Genomic DNA, 18,546 nt, shown 5'->3' on the forward strand with positions numbered 1-18,546 from the left:
ACAGGAAAGGTCATCAAACATGGTAACTGGAAGGTGTCCTTTGGCTATTTGAATATACAAGAGGCTGTAACTTATGCATAATAAAACCATAAAAAAGGGAACTCAATGTATCTGAGAAAAGTGCTAGAACTATTTGTTCAGAAGGATGTTTAAATATGACAGCCTTGGATAGATCATTACTCATGTAGTTAATTATTATCATGTTTTTCAGATCCTGGCCTAATTTGTCATCAGGTTCATCATGCCATATAAAAAATGTTTACTGTCTGGTCATCCAGTCCTCTTCCCTATCCAGATGAAGAAACCAAAGTCTTTCTAGTACTTTAGTGCAGGCCAGGAGATGAGCTTGCAGCTGGCTGGCTGCTACGTACTCTCATTTAAATCTCCCAACACAGAGAAGCTTTAAGAAATGTAACAACCACTTGAGGGTTTTAGAATTTATGGAAAGGTCATAAACTAAAAGCAAAACAATTTTTATTATAGCTGTTCAGTTTTTAGTTGAATGCTGCAAACCAAAACATTGTAAACTGAAATACTGCCACAATGCTTATCACATGTGCCTTAAAAATAAACAGATTCTGATAGTTGTTAACTTTGCCCAAACTTTCTCAGCCATAAAGCATATAATCTTAACAAAAAAAAATAGATACCAATTTTTATATATTACGCAAAGATGAAAGAGTAAAATGTTCAAATTTCCTCTTGTACAAAATAGGAATATGTATCAGCAGCCTTAAACATATACACGCCCTCTGGACTAGCAATTCAAATTCTGTGAATTTACCATGTTTATGTAATCATGGAAACACCCAAAGATTATCCTCAAGGTTGGTCCCTGAGTAAAACAAAACTAAAGACAAATATTCAACAACAGGAAATTAAACAAATTGTGTTTTTTTAGTACAACAGAATATTATGTAGATACTAAAAAAACATTATGTGTGTCTTCATTTCTTGATGGAAATATCTCTTAAGATAAAAAGACAATCACATATATACACATCGGATTTTTTTTAAGTTTGGGAAAATATTTCCCCCAATTTTAAATTTGGTTAAAGAGGTTACAGTTGATTTCAATTTTCTTCTTTCATAGTTTTCTGTATTGTCTGGGAGAAAAAAGGTAAAGGCTTATAATAATTCCAAAAATATTACACTATGTTTATGGCTAAATAAATATTCATTTAATATGTCATTGAGGACAAAAATGTTACTTTAATAATTTGGAAAACTACATCATGAAAATATTAATGATTTGACTAATTACAACCTGTAACTTGAATGGGGGAGGGAACAGAACCAATGCCACAAAAACACTTAATAAAGGCTACAGCCATTAATTTAACCTAAAATGTAATGTCATTTAGATTATCATGGCAAGAAACATAGTAACAGGAGGATGGTCATTATTTACTGCTGATTATAATGCTTATGTCACTTTAGAAATATAGAAAAGCATAAACTTGTTACATTCTAGCTATGTTTAATATAAATGCGAAAACAAGTGAAATCAAGAAATGCATGTTAAAAGTGTTATGCCCTTGAAACCACTATTTTCAAAGGAAGCACTGGAAAAGGCCTTTCATAAGACACTACTTTGTTCTAAAACTGTATAAATAAGAATCTTAGCTAACATTTGTTTAATGTTTACCAGTGGCCAAACACTACCCAAAACACTGTACACAGGTCTAATTTGGTTCTCATGATAAGTCTCTGCAGCAGGTACTACTACCAACTACATTTTACACATGTGGAAAGTGAGGCACAGAGAAGTTAACAAAGAGCCAGTAAGGAAACAAGCAAGGATTTAAACTTAGGCAGTCTGACTCCCCAGAATCCATGTGCTCTGTACCAAGTTTCAGCCTAGATTGAGTACTTCCTTCAACTAGCCATCAGCTACACTAGTCTCCACAATAAAAAAAATAATCCAAAAACATGTAAACTTTTGGCAGTGGACTACAGAAGCTATATCATAATGAGTGAACAAAACAGAGCAACCCAATGAATTTTCAGCTCATAAAACATCATGCCCTCTGCCAAAAAAAGCTGGAAAATTGTGTATTAAAATATACTATTTTTAACTCTTCTAGATTCTCTATTTCAAATAATATCCTTATTATAAAATATACTCACAAATGTCTCCAGTAATGCATTTGTCACTATTTGAATTATGTCTTGCACACGGGAGTTAGCGAATGGAATGCTCTCTACTTTGCCCTCTTTGTGTCTGGCCAGCAGCAGAGCTGGAAGTGTTGCCCCATATTTATTTGACCTGTGGAGAAACACAGTATTAAAATTTCCAATAAAATATAGCAAGTCATCAAAAACAAATAATTACACCAAGAGGTCAGATTGGGAGGCAGCAAATGAGAAGCCCTACTACTAAGGAAGAAATGAACTCAATTTGCAGGCAAATTTATCTTCTTTGTGAGGCTGTCTGAATAAATTTAGGAGCCTTGACAACCTAGATTAAAAGAAAGCAACAGATAATAATCTAGACAGATTCTTTTTTTTCTAGACAACTTACTTATCAAGAAAATGTCTAAATAGGATTGGGAACATACTGAATGGTTCTCAATCTTTTTGGACTGCTCACCATACTGCTAAGCAAGGAGACAAGCATTTATTAGAAACCTACTATTTGCCAGGCACTCTTTTAGATGCCTTTAGTTTTCACTTAACCCCAGAACAGCCCTATAATGTAAGCCACTATCACCCCCATTTTATAGATGAGGAAACCAGGACTCAGAGAGTGATAAATGGCAGAGACAGGATTCAAACTGAGGTGCCCCAGATATAAACTCTATGCTCTCTCCACTGTAACACAGCCTAAATCTGCTCCTTCTGTAAAACCACCCCTGAAGTAGTCACATTTATATGATGTAAAAACTGATGCTAGAACCAAGTATAAACATTATAATATTATAAACATTAGTGGACAGTCCAGCCTTTAGATTACCTCTTAAGCTGATCAGTTGGTTATAAATAAAACATACTCTGAAAACTACTGGTCTAGCGCTTTGGATCTTAGTTAAATGCACAATGACAGCAGAACAGAACATAGTGGGTGACTATCCATGTGTCAGGTGAATAAGTCTCTTATTTCTTAAAGATCTGGAGTTCAGTATTTACTTTTCAAAAGTCATTGACTTCATGGGCAGAAATGGAGCTTGATCATCAAAAGTATACATCTCCAGTGTTCATGATGGAAGATTTAAGCTCAGAAATCACAATTAGGAATACTATAATAAGCAAGATAAACTAGGGAGGGGGCTTACCAACTCCATCTGGACCTGAAAACAAGCCATTAATGCAGAATGTGATATAGATGTATTACTGTATGTATTGTATATGTAATAATCTCCAAATGTTCAGTCCTTCATTCTGAGGCAAGTGAATATCTGAGTTCCACATTCTACAAATAAAGCAACTTACATGGCTAAAAGAGCAACAACATGGGGAAATTCTCATTTTTATATATACCTTGGTGGCAAATCAAAACCTGGACACTTGAAGAAGTAAAATTTCCCCCAAAACTATGACAATTTCAGAGAACCAAAGTTGCAGATAATAGAACCCAAACCGGAAAAATTTTTATAGAAAGATAAAGTATTATGAATCCAAGGTTGCCCCTGTAGGGACTCTAGCCTAAAGCAAAAGAATATCTAAGAATTCTAAATAGCCAGATGCTGCTGCCCAGATCTTCTTACAAGGAAATTAAACATTTAATTAAAAATCAAAGTTAGTTATATTGCTGCCCTATTTTCCTTCAACTGTGTAAAAACTAGCAATGTATTATTTTGCAAACTTCTTCCTCTCTAAAATTAGAAGACCAATAAACTTACAGTATCAAAACATCTTCTTCAGAATAAATTCCAGTGATAACACATCCTCTTAGGTAGTTTCCCGCTTTGGTGAAATCTTCTTTTGCTATAAATACATAGACAAGACAAAAATCTGAAACCTTTAAAATTATGTGTGCTATTCAACCGATGGACAGATTTATAAATGATTGTGCTTTATTAGAAATTAATTATAAAGATAAATATTTACAGGTAGATCTTATATAACTTAGTGGTTCTAAAATCTGTGTTCTTTTTATGACATTTGATTACTATAGAAATGTAAATTGATATAACGCAATTATGGTTCCCTAAACAAATGTACTGTAAATGTGATTTATCATATTTACAGCACTCTAATCATACAGAGTTACTGAATAAATATTTGTTGCTTTTTAATTTACACTCTAAGGTGGGTAAATAGAGTTGGTTGCCTTATATATAGTTTGGAAAGAGAAGGAGATATGTGAAATAATGTGTGCACTGTCATTACAAAATCTAAAAGTACCTATATATACAGAAAAAATAGAAGATTAGAAATTATAGTCTTTTAATAATGTCTGTGTTAGGATTCTGCAATTATGAGGGATTTGTATCTTTTTTTATTTCCTGTATTTTCTGTAATGTGTTTTTGTTACTTTTGAACCTTGATTAATTTATGCATCAGTCTTTTCTCATTTGTTAGGATATTTAAAAATTATTATTTCTATAGCATTCTGAATACAGTATCATAGGTAATAGTATATTCTGATTCATGTTAATGACTATCTTATAACCAAGAAGCAACTGTGAATTAAATACTTGCAGACCAATGAGAAAAGAGCAGAGGAAAACTTATATAAATGATGTGTTCTTGCCAAGTGAAGACCAAATGATAATTTAGCTCACTACAAGGAAGGTTCATGGCAGTTCAAACAGAAAATTCATGATGGAAGAATTGAGTCATAAAGCACCTCGTGCTCTGGACATGCTGAACCCAAAAGATCTGTACCTTAGCAGTCACGACTATATCTCTGGTGTGAGCATCAGCACTCTTACCATCAGGTAACCACAAGGTTATGTTCTCTAAAAAGGATGCATACTTTCCACAAGACTGAGAAACACTGCAGGAAAGCCAACTTACTAAAGTGGCACAGTCAGCTAGTAGGCAGCATTCAGAGCTATTTATAACCATGAATTTAATGAGAAACTGTTACTATCACAGAAAATATTTTCTAAAGCCTGTGTTACACCAAAGCAGAAAAGGTTCATATGAAAAAAACTGGAAAGAAATGAGTCCCTATACTTTCATTTCTAAGAGAAAACAGAGCTAAATTCTGGTCAATAATTGATGATCATTAGCTAAAGCAATGACATAATGGAACCTGTTTCAGCTTCTTTTCTTTTTCGGTAAAGAACAGTGGAAAATTACACTAATATTTCCATGTACTTTCCTCACACAGAAGCCTCTCTACTCATGAATACGTTTCTTAAAAGGCTCTTCACAAATTTACTTGCTCATAATGGAAGCATTTAAGACTGTAGAAACATATCCACTTCTACTAAACCAGACTGCAAGTTATCCTCTGAACACTTAAAACCAAGCATATTCTCCTCCTTGGTGAAAACAGCATATATGTCAGAACATACTGCAACCCCAAGTATAAAAAAATAATCAGTTAATCTAAATAAAAAGGTTTTTAAATCACAATAAATGTATCTGGGATGTAATAATAGTTATAATATTTAGTTGTGTAACTATAAACATGTTTTAATTGCATAAAATAAATACAGTAGTTTAGCAATACTGTTTTCCCACTATCACATTTTATTGAATAGTTACATTTATACACACACATATATATACATACTACTACACACACTTATTTTCTTAGCTCTGTCAACAAGAGTTGAGAAACAAGAGCCCTCCAGTAACTAAAAGCACTCCTAATCCCTAGATCTTGGTTTCTGAATTCAATGTCCCACTAAAAGGAACCTAGACTCTTGGAGAAATGGCTGATCCCACAAATGAAACTGGGAACATCTTGTGCCAAAAGGACATACTGAAAGAATGATGGAGACATGTCAAAAGGACACAAGAGTCAGATTGAAGGGGCTCCCACTGACCAAATCTGAGATGTTAGCAAACGAATGATTGTAACCCACTGAATAAAATAAGAACTCAGGTGTCCATACTGAAAAACAAACAAATTAGAAGGAAAAGCTCTTACAGGAGAACTATTTGAGTATGTATATAGAAGGAATAGGGAGTTAGAAATTTTCCACTGGCAACCATCATAGTGATAGCTTTTTCAAGCAATGGATTCTAACACTGGAGTGCAAAAGTATAATGAGAAACAGGACGTTTACAAAGTCTTACATTCTATCCCCACAACATACTTATTAATTACAGAGGGAAAAAAACAGAGAGAGACCTCGCAGATACAACAATGGACAAAGGAGACATTTTCGCCCTCATTGAATTCGCATTATATTAATCTTTAAATCATTAGAATCTACATGAACAATAAATCAGTATCTGATATAAAATAACTGCACAGTAAATGTCAGTAGTTATATTTATGAGTCAAATACAAATGTACATAAAATGTTAATGAATTCATAGTAGCCTTTTACTGTTACACATTTTCTCATTCAATAGATATTGAAAGTACAGCAACTATCACCTGGACATCTGCAAAAAACAAAAACAACAAAAAAGAGAAATGAATACCTGACTGAAAAGTCTGAGAACAATCAATCTAGTGAAATAATAAAAAGCATTGTCCCCAGATTACATCATTCTGGCACAGCAAAACGATCTCTATATATTTTAACACTATACCTTTGACTTGTGTTGAGAGACAATTATATGTAAATCTTAGCATTTGTACAAAATTGTCATAAAGTATACTGTTCCCTGTGCTGATCTCTTACATAAAAGATATATGTAAAATCCCTCTCAGCATTTACAATCAGGGAAAAGTTTTCTCTGTGGATGAGTCAGCATCCTAACTTTTATGTTGCCATTTATCATATAATGATGATTAGCTGGCAAAAATTTCATCTTTTTGTTTCCAGTTGATACCAGATTACTTAGGGTTAAGTTTTATGATCAACTGCAGTGTTTTCAAAGTATTCTACATAATTATCCCCTACTCTTTTATGGCTTAACTCTTATTCTTGTTTTAATGATCTTATTGTATGTGTACTTTTTATTATTTGAAGACCTTAATCCTTTTTGGAAGGAGGCCCAGAGTAAATAATAAATGGCAACCTTAGGGCACCAGAGGTAGACAGAAGACAAAGTCAACGGTGGAAGCAAAAACATTAGAAAGGCAAAAATACAGGAGTAAAAAATAAACTCCCTCATTTCACAGTTTTTCATAAAAATACAAATGAAAAAGCTATCCCCTCTAGGATTTTGCCTTCTAAGATGGGAAGTCACAGAACACACATTCATATTCTTATCATTTCTTTCTAGTAAGTTATGTTGGCTTTTATTTTAAAAGATTGTGAAGGCCAAGTAGAGGGGAAAAATTACTAGACAGAAATTTGTAGAAAGCAAACTTAATAAGTAGAAGATAGTATCCACTATCTGTAAGTTTGATGCTAGATATGGGGATATTCTTTCCATAAAAATATCCTTAAAAGATTGTATTCAGAATTTGAAATTCATCTTAAATGAAAGAAAAGAAAGGGGGCAGGTTTGTTAGATAAATGCCAACAGCTAACATGATGAAAAAAGAAAAAACACCACTAAGGATTTTGTTATCTAGTCAAGAAACCATCCATATGCAAAAGCAAGAGAATAACATTCTAAGCAATATTACCAGTTAGGAAGAATGCCCTGTGTACCCTTCCTTTAAAACTTATTGTAGGACATTCCTATGAAGCTAGAAAAAAAGAGTCTAAAAATAGAGAAGATGTGATATCAAAAGAACACTCTAGTCTATGATGCTATCTATGTAAAACTAACAAGGTAAAATTAATTGCTATCAGCAATGTATCAATGCTGAATGAAAAAAAAAACCCATTAATTTGGGGCGCCTGGGTGGCTCAGTCAGTTAAACTTCTGACTACGGCTCAGGTCATGATCTTGTTTCGTGAGTTCGAGCCCCACATCAGGCTCCGGGCTGTGGAGCCTGCTTTGGATTCTGTGTCTCCCTCTCTCTCTCTGCCCCTTGCCTGCTCTCTCTCTCTCTCTCTCTCTCTCTCTCAGAAAATGAATAAAACATTTAAAAAAATTAAAAAAAAAGAAAAAACACTTGAAATGCATCAAAAATAAGATGAAGTAATTGATGGATGGAAGAAGGATGGATAGATGCACAGGCATGTGCTAAGTCAAGTACAAGTTAAATGCTAATAGTAGAAACTAGATGATGGGTATATGGCTGTTCACTATAAAATCTTTCAACTTTTGCTTTGAGTTTGAAATTTTTCATAATAAAATGCTAGAAAAATGCAAAAAATTCAAAGAGAAATATATAATGCAAAAAAAAAAAGTTCAAGAATAATGATAATCTGAGTTTACAATACAAGACTATAGAAGCCCATATAGAGAAAAAGATGACAGAAGAAATTGAAAGCATATTCCATGTAGACTAAACTAACTAAAGAGATAATAGTGAAGCATAAAAAACAATCAACGGACATACAAATAAGTTGAGACAATTATGTGTAAAGGACCAAAGTTCACCTGGAAGAGTCAACAGGCAAAAAAAGGCAAACCAGAGTTGACCCAATTATATATTCAACATGTATTAAAAAACTATTATATTAGGGAGATAAAAGTGAATAAAAGAGAAAACATTTAAACAGATATATATACACACATACAGACATGGATTTAATATGGTGACAGTGGAATCAAAAAAAAGAGGGGAAAACGGATAATTAACTATTTAGACAAAAATAGAGTTGTCTCCTAACTTCATATCATGCACAAAAAATATCTAAATGGTAAAGACTTAAAAAGAAAAAAGGTCAAAGAACACAGTCAACAAGTGGAAAGGTATTCCATGGAACAGAAAGAAATATATGCAATTCATATATATGATAAGGGGTTAATTTCCAGAATATATAAAGAATTCCTACAACTCAACAACAATAACCCGATTAAAAAATGGGCATAGGACTTGAATAGACATTTCTCCAAAGAAGATATACAAACGGCCAACAAGACATAAAAAGATGCTCAATATCACTACTTATTAGGAAAGTGAAAATCAAAACCATGATCAAATCAAATCCTAACACCCATTAGGATGGCTACTATCAAAAAACAAACAAACAAACAAACAAACAAACAAACAAAATAACAAGTGTTGCTGAGGATATGGAGAAATTAGAACCCTTGTATACTATTGGTGGGAATATAAAATGGTACAGCCACTAGGGAAAACAGTATAGTGGTTCTTCAAAAATTTAAAAGTAGGGCTATCATATGACACAGCAATTCCACTTCTGGGTATATATCTAAAAGAATTGAAAGCAGAGTCCTGAAGCTATATTTGAACACTCATGTTCACAGAAGCATTATGCACAATAGCCAAGAGGTAAAAACAGCCCAAGTGTCCATCAACAGATGAATGGATAAGTAAAACGTGCTATATACATACAACGAAATATTATTCAGCCTTTAAAAGAAAGGAAATTCTGACATATGATACAACATGGATGAACCTTGAGGACATCATGCTAAGTAAGCCAGCCAATAAAAGACAAATACTGTATGATTCCACTTATAGGAAGTACCCAGAGTAGTCAAATTCGTAGAGATACAAAGTGGAACGGAGGCTGCCAGGGACTAGGCCAACAGGGAAATGTAGAGTTGTTTAATAGGTACAGCGTTACAGTTTTGCAAAATGAAAAAGTTCTGGAGATTAGTTGTACAACAATGTAAATATACTTGTCACTAGTGAACTATATGCTGAAAAATAGTTAAGATGGTAAATTATGTGTATTTTATCACAATTTAAAAAAATATTCAAAGGAAGATAATATAAAGAAAATATTATAAATTAAAGCAAAAAGAAAATATACAGGTGAATACTAACTGATAAAGATGATAGGGATTTTCTATAATTGAAATCAATGGAAGAAATATCAAAATCAATAGATTTGAAACAAATTTGAAACTGTTAAATATAAAATTATTAAAGCTAAAAACCAAACAAACTGGGGGAAAATAATTGAAACAAATGACAAGAACTTAATAACCTTAATACATCAAAATCTCATAGTAATTCATTAGACAAGCACTAAAAACCCATTTCTAAAAATGAATAATATATAACACACAGCTTATAGAAAACATAGTTATCCTCCTTTTGGGAATTTATAAATTTATAAATTTATCCATTAAATGGTCTAAATTCCACACAAAGATGCATAAATAAAAATATTCTTCACAGCAAAAAGAAAAAAGGAAAACAAAACAGGTGTTATTTGTTGGTAAATAGTTAAATTACAGTATATTCATCCAATTATACAGCCATAATGTTTTTGAAGAATACTAATCACATGGAAAAGATGAACCCATGTAATATTAAATAAAAACAGCACGTTACTAACCTAGATACACAGTACTAGTCCAATTATATTAAAACATATTAATATGCAATACATAGGTACAAAGAAAAATGAGGGAAGGAATTACATCAAAATTTAATAACTCTAATTTTGGATTTTTATTTTTTCTTCAAATTTCTCTGCATTTTAAAAATTCTATAATTTGAGTTCTCTATAATTTAAAAAGATACTAATTCCTTTTTAAAAGTAAAGCTAGTAAGCAAGTTTTTAACTATTACATAATTTAAAAGTTCACTTCTACTCACCTGTGGTCATGTTTGGGCTAAATAGTCCCAGCACAGACACACTAGAGTAGGGGATCAGGTCTTTATATAATTCCCCACTTAAATATTCTTCTGCTTCCTGCACAGATGTTATGTTCACTGGGCATGAAATCCTGTTGCTGAATGAATATATAACTACATTCAAAATTAATTTTTAAAGACACTTTTCAGCTTGCAAAAAATAAAAAATAAAACATACTGAACTTAGCAAACACTATATTCCACATGATAAATATTTGACAAAACAAAGACAATTAAATACTCTTGTAATTAAAAAAAAATCACCCTCATTAAATAAATTTCTATCTCCCCAAAAGTGATGTGGATAGGCTCTCCCCACCGTTTATCCTGTTATCTCAATTCATTACTCCTTAACCTATTCAAAGTATGTCAACAAAGCATGGGAATTAGGTTTATAGACCTAAAAGTTTTAAAGTCTTAGGAAGAATGTGAATACTTACAGCAGGATAAATTTTAGGAGATCTTCAGTTCCTAACATACCAGCATAAGATACTGGGTGCTTGCCTTCCTTGTACATCTTTACAACTGGAAATTCAGTGACATTTTGCTTAGTACATAAATCAGACCAATCTGCACAGTTCACTCTAGTAAGCAGCATAGTGGATGTGCCTAAATAAAACGAAAATGCACATTTTATAAATATTAGTGTAGAAAACTCAGTTGGGTAGACTTGACAATATTTTTATTGTCCATTCTTATTTTAACCTCTCATCAGCATGAACTGTTTCTGCAGGACTCTCTCTTCCCCTGATTTTTGCAACACCTTCCCCTTCTGGCTTATTTCCCCACCTCCTCTGCTGTTCTGTTTGGTACCCTTTTGCATGTTCTTCTGACAGCAGAGATAGGAGTTCCTCAAGGCTCAGTTTAAGTTGCCTTCTCTTGTTATACACTCTCTTCCCAGACAATCTCAGTAATTATCAACAACAGAATGAATCCTATATTTATATCTTTGGCCCAGCCTCTTCCTTACAGTTCTAGACCCATGTATCCCTACTGCCTTCTGTATTTCTCTTTGAATGGAAACATCCTCAAATTCAATACGTCTAAACCCAAATATGGTTTCCTGCCTATAGGCTGCCATTCTTACACGAATCAGAAAACAAAGTATCACCTTTAGTGTCACTCCATTCCTAAACTTCCATGTCTAGTCAAATCAATCAGCATGTCTTTTCCATCTTATCACCTAAACTTTATTTTAGAGTTTCAAGTTTTTATTTAAATCCCAGTTAGTTAACATGTAGTGTGATATTAGTTTCAGGTGTGGAATTTAGTGATTCATCACTCGCATACAACACCCACTGCTCACTTAAAAAGTTAAAAATAGAACTGCTTTACCATCCAGCAACTGCACTACTAGGTATTTACCCAAAGGATAAAAAGTAGAAATTCGAAGAGACACATGCTCCCTGATGTTTATAGCAGCACTATCAACAATAGCCAAATTACGGAAAGAGCCCAAGTGTCCATCGACTGATAAATGGATAAAGAGGTGGTATATATAAATATATAAACACACACACACACACACACACACACACACACACACACACACACACACACACAGTGGAATATTACTCAGCCATTAAAAAGAATGAAATCTTGCCATTTGCAATGATGTGGATGGAGCTGGAGTATTATGCTGAGCAAAATAAGTCAGTCAGAGAAAGACAAATAACATATGATATCACTCATGTGGAATTTAGGAAGAAAACAGACCACCTAAACTTTAAATACAATTTGACCTTGGGGCGCCTGGGTGGCTCAGTCGGTTGAGCATCTGACTTCAGCTGAGGTCATGATCTCATGGTTTGTGAGTTCGAGCCCTGCATCAGGCTCTGTGCTGTCAGCTCGGAGCCTGGAGCCTGCTTCGGATTCTGTGTCTCCTCTCTCTGCCCCTCCCCTGCTTGTGCTCTGTCTCTCAAAAATAAATAAATGTAAAAAAAAAAAAAATACAATTTGACCTTTGAACATGGGTTTGGAATGCACAGGTTCATTTACACATGGATTTTTTCTGATACAGTACAGTACTATAAATGTATTTTCTCTTACGATTTAACATTTTTTTCTCTAGCTTACTTTTTGAAAGAATACAGTATATAATACACATAATACACAAAATATATGCTAATTGACTCTTTATGTTATCAGCAAGGCTTCCAGCCAACAGCAGGCTATTAGTAAAGTGTGGGGGAAGTCAAAAGTTATATGAGGATTTTTGACAATGCGGGGGAGTTGGTATCCCTAATCCCCACCTTATTCAAGGGTCAACTGCCTCTCACATCTGTCCATTTTTCATTACTGACTGTACTCCAGCTGTCATTTCTCCTACATAATACAACAGGCTCTTCCTTTGTCTCCCTGAACCTGATTATGTCTCTACCCTGAACCTAGAGATAGATATCTTTTCAAAACTCGAATCTGTTTTGGGATCAGCCAACTCCTACCAACCTTTGCCATTAGGTCTCTCTCATCCCTTCAGATCTCTGCATGTATGATCACTACAAGAAAGCCTTCTCAGACACGCTAATCTACATCAGTTTCCTATGCTCTTATGAACCATCTCCTGTCCTTGTCTCATTAGTTAATTACATACTCATTTGTGTTGTTATATGACTAATGTCTGTCTCTACGAAGAGAGCTCCTTGAGAGTAGGGACAGTGTTGTTTTACTCAACACTGATTTTCACATCTAGAGGAGTCCTTCTACATGAAACACCTAAACAGTGTGTGAATAAATGACATACAGGAGACTCATATAAGGCTTCAGGTACCCCATCCTATCTAAATACTTTATTTTCTGCCTAAAAAACATATAGTAGAATCACAAATACAGATTCTTACTTGTTCTGTAAATAATATATGTAAAGTTCTCCAAAATATGTAAATTGTTAGGCAGAATGAGATCAAAACCCAAATAAAACAAGAACCACACAACTCAACTACCGAGAGTAAAAAATACATTCTAACAAAAGGAAACCTTAATATTGTATCAAAGAAGGAAACTGTATTAATTTGGGATATTTCCTAATGTAGGGTATAACCTCATCATATAATTAAAGTTGTAAACTGAAATATTTTAATATTTTGTCACCAAAAATTTTTAAATATTAAAAATTTCTATGTTAAATAATTCTAGATTATACCACTCAGATGCAATAACTTATCACTTCAGATTTCCTGTTAGCTATCTGCTTCATAACTCATACAGGGTGCAGTCTGTCTTATTCACCACTATATTCCTGCTGCACAGCACAATGTGTGCTACTTAGTACGTACCCAGTGAAAATTTGTGGAATGTACCCTGACATTTCTTCGTGAACAAAATTTCATTTTTAACACTAAAGTATATTAAACCTGAATATTGTATGAACATATAAACAAAAATAAATCCTTATTCCTTCTGAAATTACATCTGCTAAATGACTTCTCTACAAAGTTCTTTTATCTGTTATTTTAATCATTTCGTCAACAAATATCTAGTGATACTTATTCATACAGAGTACTGTATTACATAATGCCACCCAAGTATGAAATATAGAACTATTACAAATGCAGTTTTTTCCCTTCAATAGGCATTCTCAACAGGTCTATCACTGCTAAAAAAGTTATTATTCCTTTGTCCCCGCAGCCCTAGTTGAAAAATTTGATGTTATCTTCAAAACTGAAAAATGAATAAAACGGGGAAAAAAAGTGATAAGGCTAACTTATATTAAAGTTATCAATTTAAAATTTTAATTTTTTCCCCTATAAAATGGTTTTAATATTTAGGGGCACCTGGGTGGCTCAGCTGGTTAAGCATCTGAGTCTTGGTTTCGGCCCAGGTGGTTCATGAGTACAAGCTCCGGGTTGGACTTAACGCTGTCAATGCAGAGCCTGCTTGTGATTCTCTCTCTCCTTCTCTCTCTGCCCCTCCCACACTGGCACATTCTCATTCTCTCTCAAAATAAATAAACTTTAAAAATTAAGTAAAATGGTTTCAATATTTAATCATGTTTCAACTAGAACAGTCTAATATTCTAAGATGCCTGCAGTATTACATCCTCCATACTTTATCAATGCAGGAATTTCAGTGTTCCTAATTTAAATGAAAAAACAAAAAACAAAAAAAAACAGGTTCTCTAAGCTAGAGGCTAGGTAAGTATAAATACTTGATATTTGCTGCCACCTTGTGACTGAGGATAAAATATCCTTCATCATCTTCGACTAAGATGAAAAGTGGCTTTTCCCCACAAAGTCAGTGTGAAAGGTTATAGGACTAAATGCCCAAAGTATTAAAATATTCTCCTAATTTACAAAGTTATAGTATGGCCTTCAATGCAGACATAAAACACTATAGTTACCTATACATGTCTACATTAAGCCCCCTGAACTTCTAAAACACTCCATTTATCCAATATCTAATTACTAAAAGGACTGTTACAAAGAACGTACTAAATGAAAAAGGAAATCACGTCTTGGGTTGGTTATCCACTTTTTATTCTACAAACACATACAACTCAGAGTCCTGGGACTGAGAGATCAGGTAGGCTCTTTATTTGATCATTAATAGAGAAGAAAGTAAAGGAATCTTTTTCCATTTTCATTTAGTATCTGACAAATGGGCTGGATGGAGGGATAATTCTATTATTCAGGGACATTCTCTAATTATTACTTCAATATGGTTTATATTTCCCCCCTTTTATTTTCTCTCTTCTAATATTTTGCCAATGAGCCTGGAGAACCTAAAAGAAGAAACTTGAATCTTTCCATAGATTGTAACCATAAAGAAGAATCTGAAAGAGAGTAACAGGATTTGCTTTTTTTAAAAAAAGATTAGGAATCACAATATCTACACACTTAATAATATCTTTACTTCAAATAATCAAAAGTTGGATCAAATGTGGTTAACAAATGAACTGAGGAGAAATTGTTCAAGTCATTTTTTACATCTCTGATGTTTTTAGGGGTGCCTGGGTGGCGCAGTTGGTTAAGCGTCTGACTTCAGCCAGGTCACGATCTCGCGGTCCGTGAGTTCGAGCCCCGCGTCAGGCTCTGGGCTGATGGCTCGGAGCCTGGAGCCTGTTTCCGATTCTGTGTCTCCCTCTCTCTCTGCCCCTCCCCCGTTCATGCTCTGTCTCTCTCTCTGTCCCAAAAATAAATAAAAAACGTTGAAAAAAAAATTAAAAAAAAATAAATAAATCTCTGATGTTTTTATTAATATAGAACATGTTATATTTAGGACTGACTTTCTGGAAGCAATTTCTTGAGTTTACAAAAGTCCCCAATATATAAATAAGTTGTACACTAGTATATATTTTCCACTAAACTCTACTATATTAGTTTATACATTTATTCAACAATTATTAAAAACCAAATATTCTACAGTGTGAGGCAATATGTCAAGTCCAGTGAGCTAAGTATAAGGCATGCTACCTATCCATAAAGAACTTACTAAATAATGAAAGAGCCTGTAGGTTAGTGGCCAAAAAAACTAAATGTTAGATACATTCATATAACAGCTATGAAAATATGCCTGTTTAACTAGAACAACTTCTATTTATTTACAAGAAAAACAGTAGGAAGAAATCATATTACAGATACGAAGCATGATACATTCAATGATTACAAAACACTATCCTAATCCATCATCTCTTTTTTTTTTTAATTTTTTAATGTTTATTTATTTTTGAGAGAGAGAGAGACAGAGACAGAGCACGAGCAGGGGAGGAGCAGAGAGAGAGGGAGACACAGAATCTGAAACAGGCTCCAGGCTCTGAGCTGTCAGCACAGAGCCTGATGCGGGGCTCGAACTTACAAACCGTGAGATCATGACCTGAGCCGAAGCTGGACGCTCAACCGACTGAGCCACCCAGGCGCCCTCCATCATTATCTCTTTCTTACTAACAATACTCCTTATGTGTTTGCTGGGATGACGGCATAAATATTTTGAGTTCAAGTCCATTCCTTGGATTCCATCATTATCTCTTTCTTACTAACAATATTCCTTATGTCTTTGCTGGGATGATGGTATAAATATATTGAGTTCAAGTCCATTCCTTGGATTCTTATTTGCCTACCACTGGATCAGGTTTCCTAGAACAGTTAAATGATTGTGGCTATTAAGAAAGGTCTTGTGGAGCACCTGGGTGGCTCAATTAAGCATCTGACTCTTGATTTTGGCTCAGATCACAATCTCACGATTTGTGAGATTGAGCCCTGCTTTGGGCACGGCATTAACAGAGTGGAGCCTGCTTGGGATTCTCTCTTTCCCTCTCTCTTTGCCATTCCCCTGTTCACACACACATACTCTCTCTCTCAAAATAAATGAATAAACAAAAAAGAAAAAAAGAAAAGAAATACCATATAGAGCTAGATTGTATAATGCTAAATCAGATAAGTCAGTCAGTGGAAAGAAAACTACCATCTGATTTCACTCATCTGTGGAGTTTAAGGAAGAAAACAGATGAACACAGGGGAAGGAAAGGAAAAGAAAAGGAGAGAGAGGGAAGCAAACCATGCAAGACTCTTGACTATGAGGGCAACTGGGGTTGATGAAGGGAGGTGGGCGGAGGATGGACTGGATGGATGGTGGGTATTTAGGAGGGCACTTGTGGTGAGCACTAAGTGTTGTATGTGGGTGATGGGTCACTAAATTCTACATCTGAAACCAATTTTGCTATATATGTTAACTAACTAGAATTTAAATAAAAATTTGAAATAAAAAATATCCTAGTTCATGAGGAGCTAACTGTATAGCTTTAAGAATACTGAGATCTTGGATCGCTGATTAGACTGTGAGACTGAGTCTTATGTGTCAAATTTTTAAGTGTACTCAGTATTTATTTAATAATATTTAATAGTAACTGATTCAGAGTAGGCACTCAATACATGAATCAATTCAGCCAAAAAGATTACTGGATTGACTGTGTGACCTCCAGTACTTAATACATAGGCTCTCTACTTTCTACTGAAGACAGTTCTATGAAGAGAGCCAAGACGAATGCTTCTGAGCATTTTTGAAACTCATGGTTCATTAATGTAATGTTAAAGACGCAAATATAATTACTTGAAATCTTATGTGGTTTTATTCATCTTTAGCATGATACGGTTTTACAAATAGCTACAGCTCAGAATCAAATAAGCATGCATACCACATTACAGTACCTTTCAATTTAATTGCCAAATCGATATAGGATTGCAGAAATGCCATGGATACTGCCTGCCCTACATTGAAACAAAAAATTCAACAGATATTGCAACATGCATATCTCCATCCATATCTATATATTAACAAACATATAGATTGATGGGGTTTCCCAAAATTGTTATTTCTTAATAAGAAATTCTAATATATAGTCCTCAGTATTATGCAAACATTCAAGAAGATTCCAAATGCAACTAATTTTCTGCACTCATACTGCAAGGAATATAGTTGAAGGGCTATTATTTGAAGATAAAAGCAATATGTTTCCTATAGATCCATAAGAACTGTTAAAATATTAAAATCATTAGCTGGAATCACAATAATTTATCTAAGTTAGTAAACTGTTCAATATGTGCAGTCTACCTGGGAACTATGAAAGCTATTACATAGCTGTTACAACAGGCAATATATAGAACGCAAAAATAAGATCCGCCAACTTTAAATGTTCTAATATGTAATATCGTCCCCCTAAAGGTTCATACTCACAACCAGCGTAGAAAAGCACTATGCTATCAGAAGCCACTACTGTTGCATTAAATGTCTCTTCCGTTAGTTCCACTGTGAGTTCCAAAGGTAACTGTGTCTTCCTATGTCTGTAAACAGTTTCTGCCACTTCATCATCTTGAATATCTAAAATGTTCAAAAAGAAATTAATGTACATATAAATG

General features: G+C 33.9%; 1 protein-coding gene across 5 annotated transcripts in view; it reads right to left on the reverse strand.

The window, feature by feature from the left end:
• Positions 1-18,546, reverse strand: part of TXNDC16 (thioredoxin domain containing 16) — a 136,784-nt gene that overhangs the window by 36,612 nt on the left and 81,626 nt on the right. For 4 of the 5 annotated variants that reach the window (XM_058739054.1, XM_058739055.1, XM_058739057.1 and 1 more), the window contains 6 exons: positions 18,365-18,508; positions 17,839-17,898; positions 11,137-11,305; positions 10,658-10,794; positions 3,843-3,927; positions 2,131-2,269 (listed from right to left, as the gene is read on the reverse strand). In XM_058739054.1, coding sequence (XP_058595037.1) covers positions 2,131-2,269; positions 3,843-3,927; positions 10,658-10,794; positions 11,137-11,305; positions 17,839-17,898; positions 18,365-18,508 — 734 coding nt within the window. The remainder of the gene's footprint in view (positions 1-2,130; positions 2,270-3,842; positions 3,928-10,657; positions 10,795-11,136; positions 11,306-17,838; positions 17,899-18,364; positions 18,509-18,546) is intronic. The other variant, XM_058739056.1, reaches the window with a different exon arrangement.

This window comes from Neofelis nebulosa, chromosome 7 (assembly GCF_028018385.1).
Source record: "Neofelis nebulosa isolate mNeoNeb1 chromosome 7, mNeoNeb1.pri, whole genome shotgun sequence".
In the NCBI taxonomy this organism is placed as follows: Eukaryota; Metazoa; Chordata; class Mammalia; order Carnivora; family Felidae; genus Neofelis; species Neofelis nebulosa.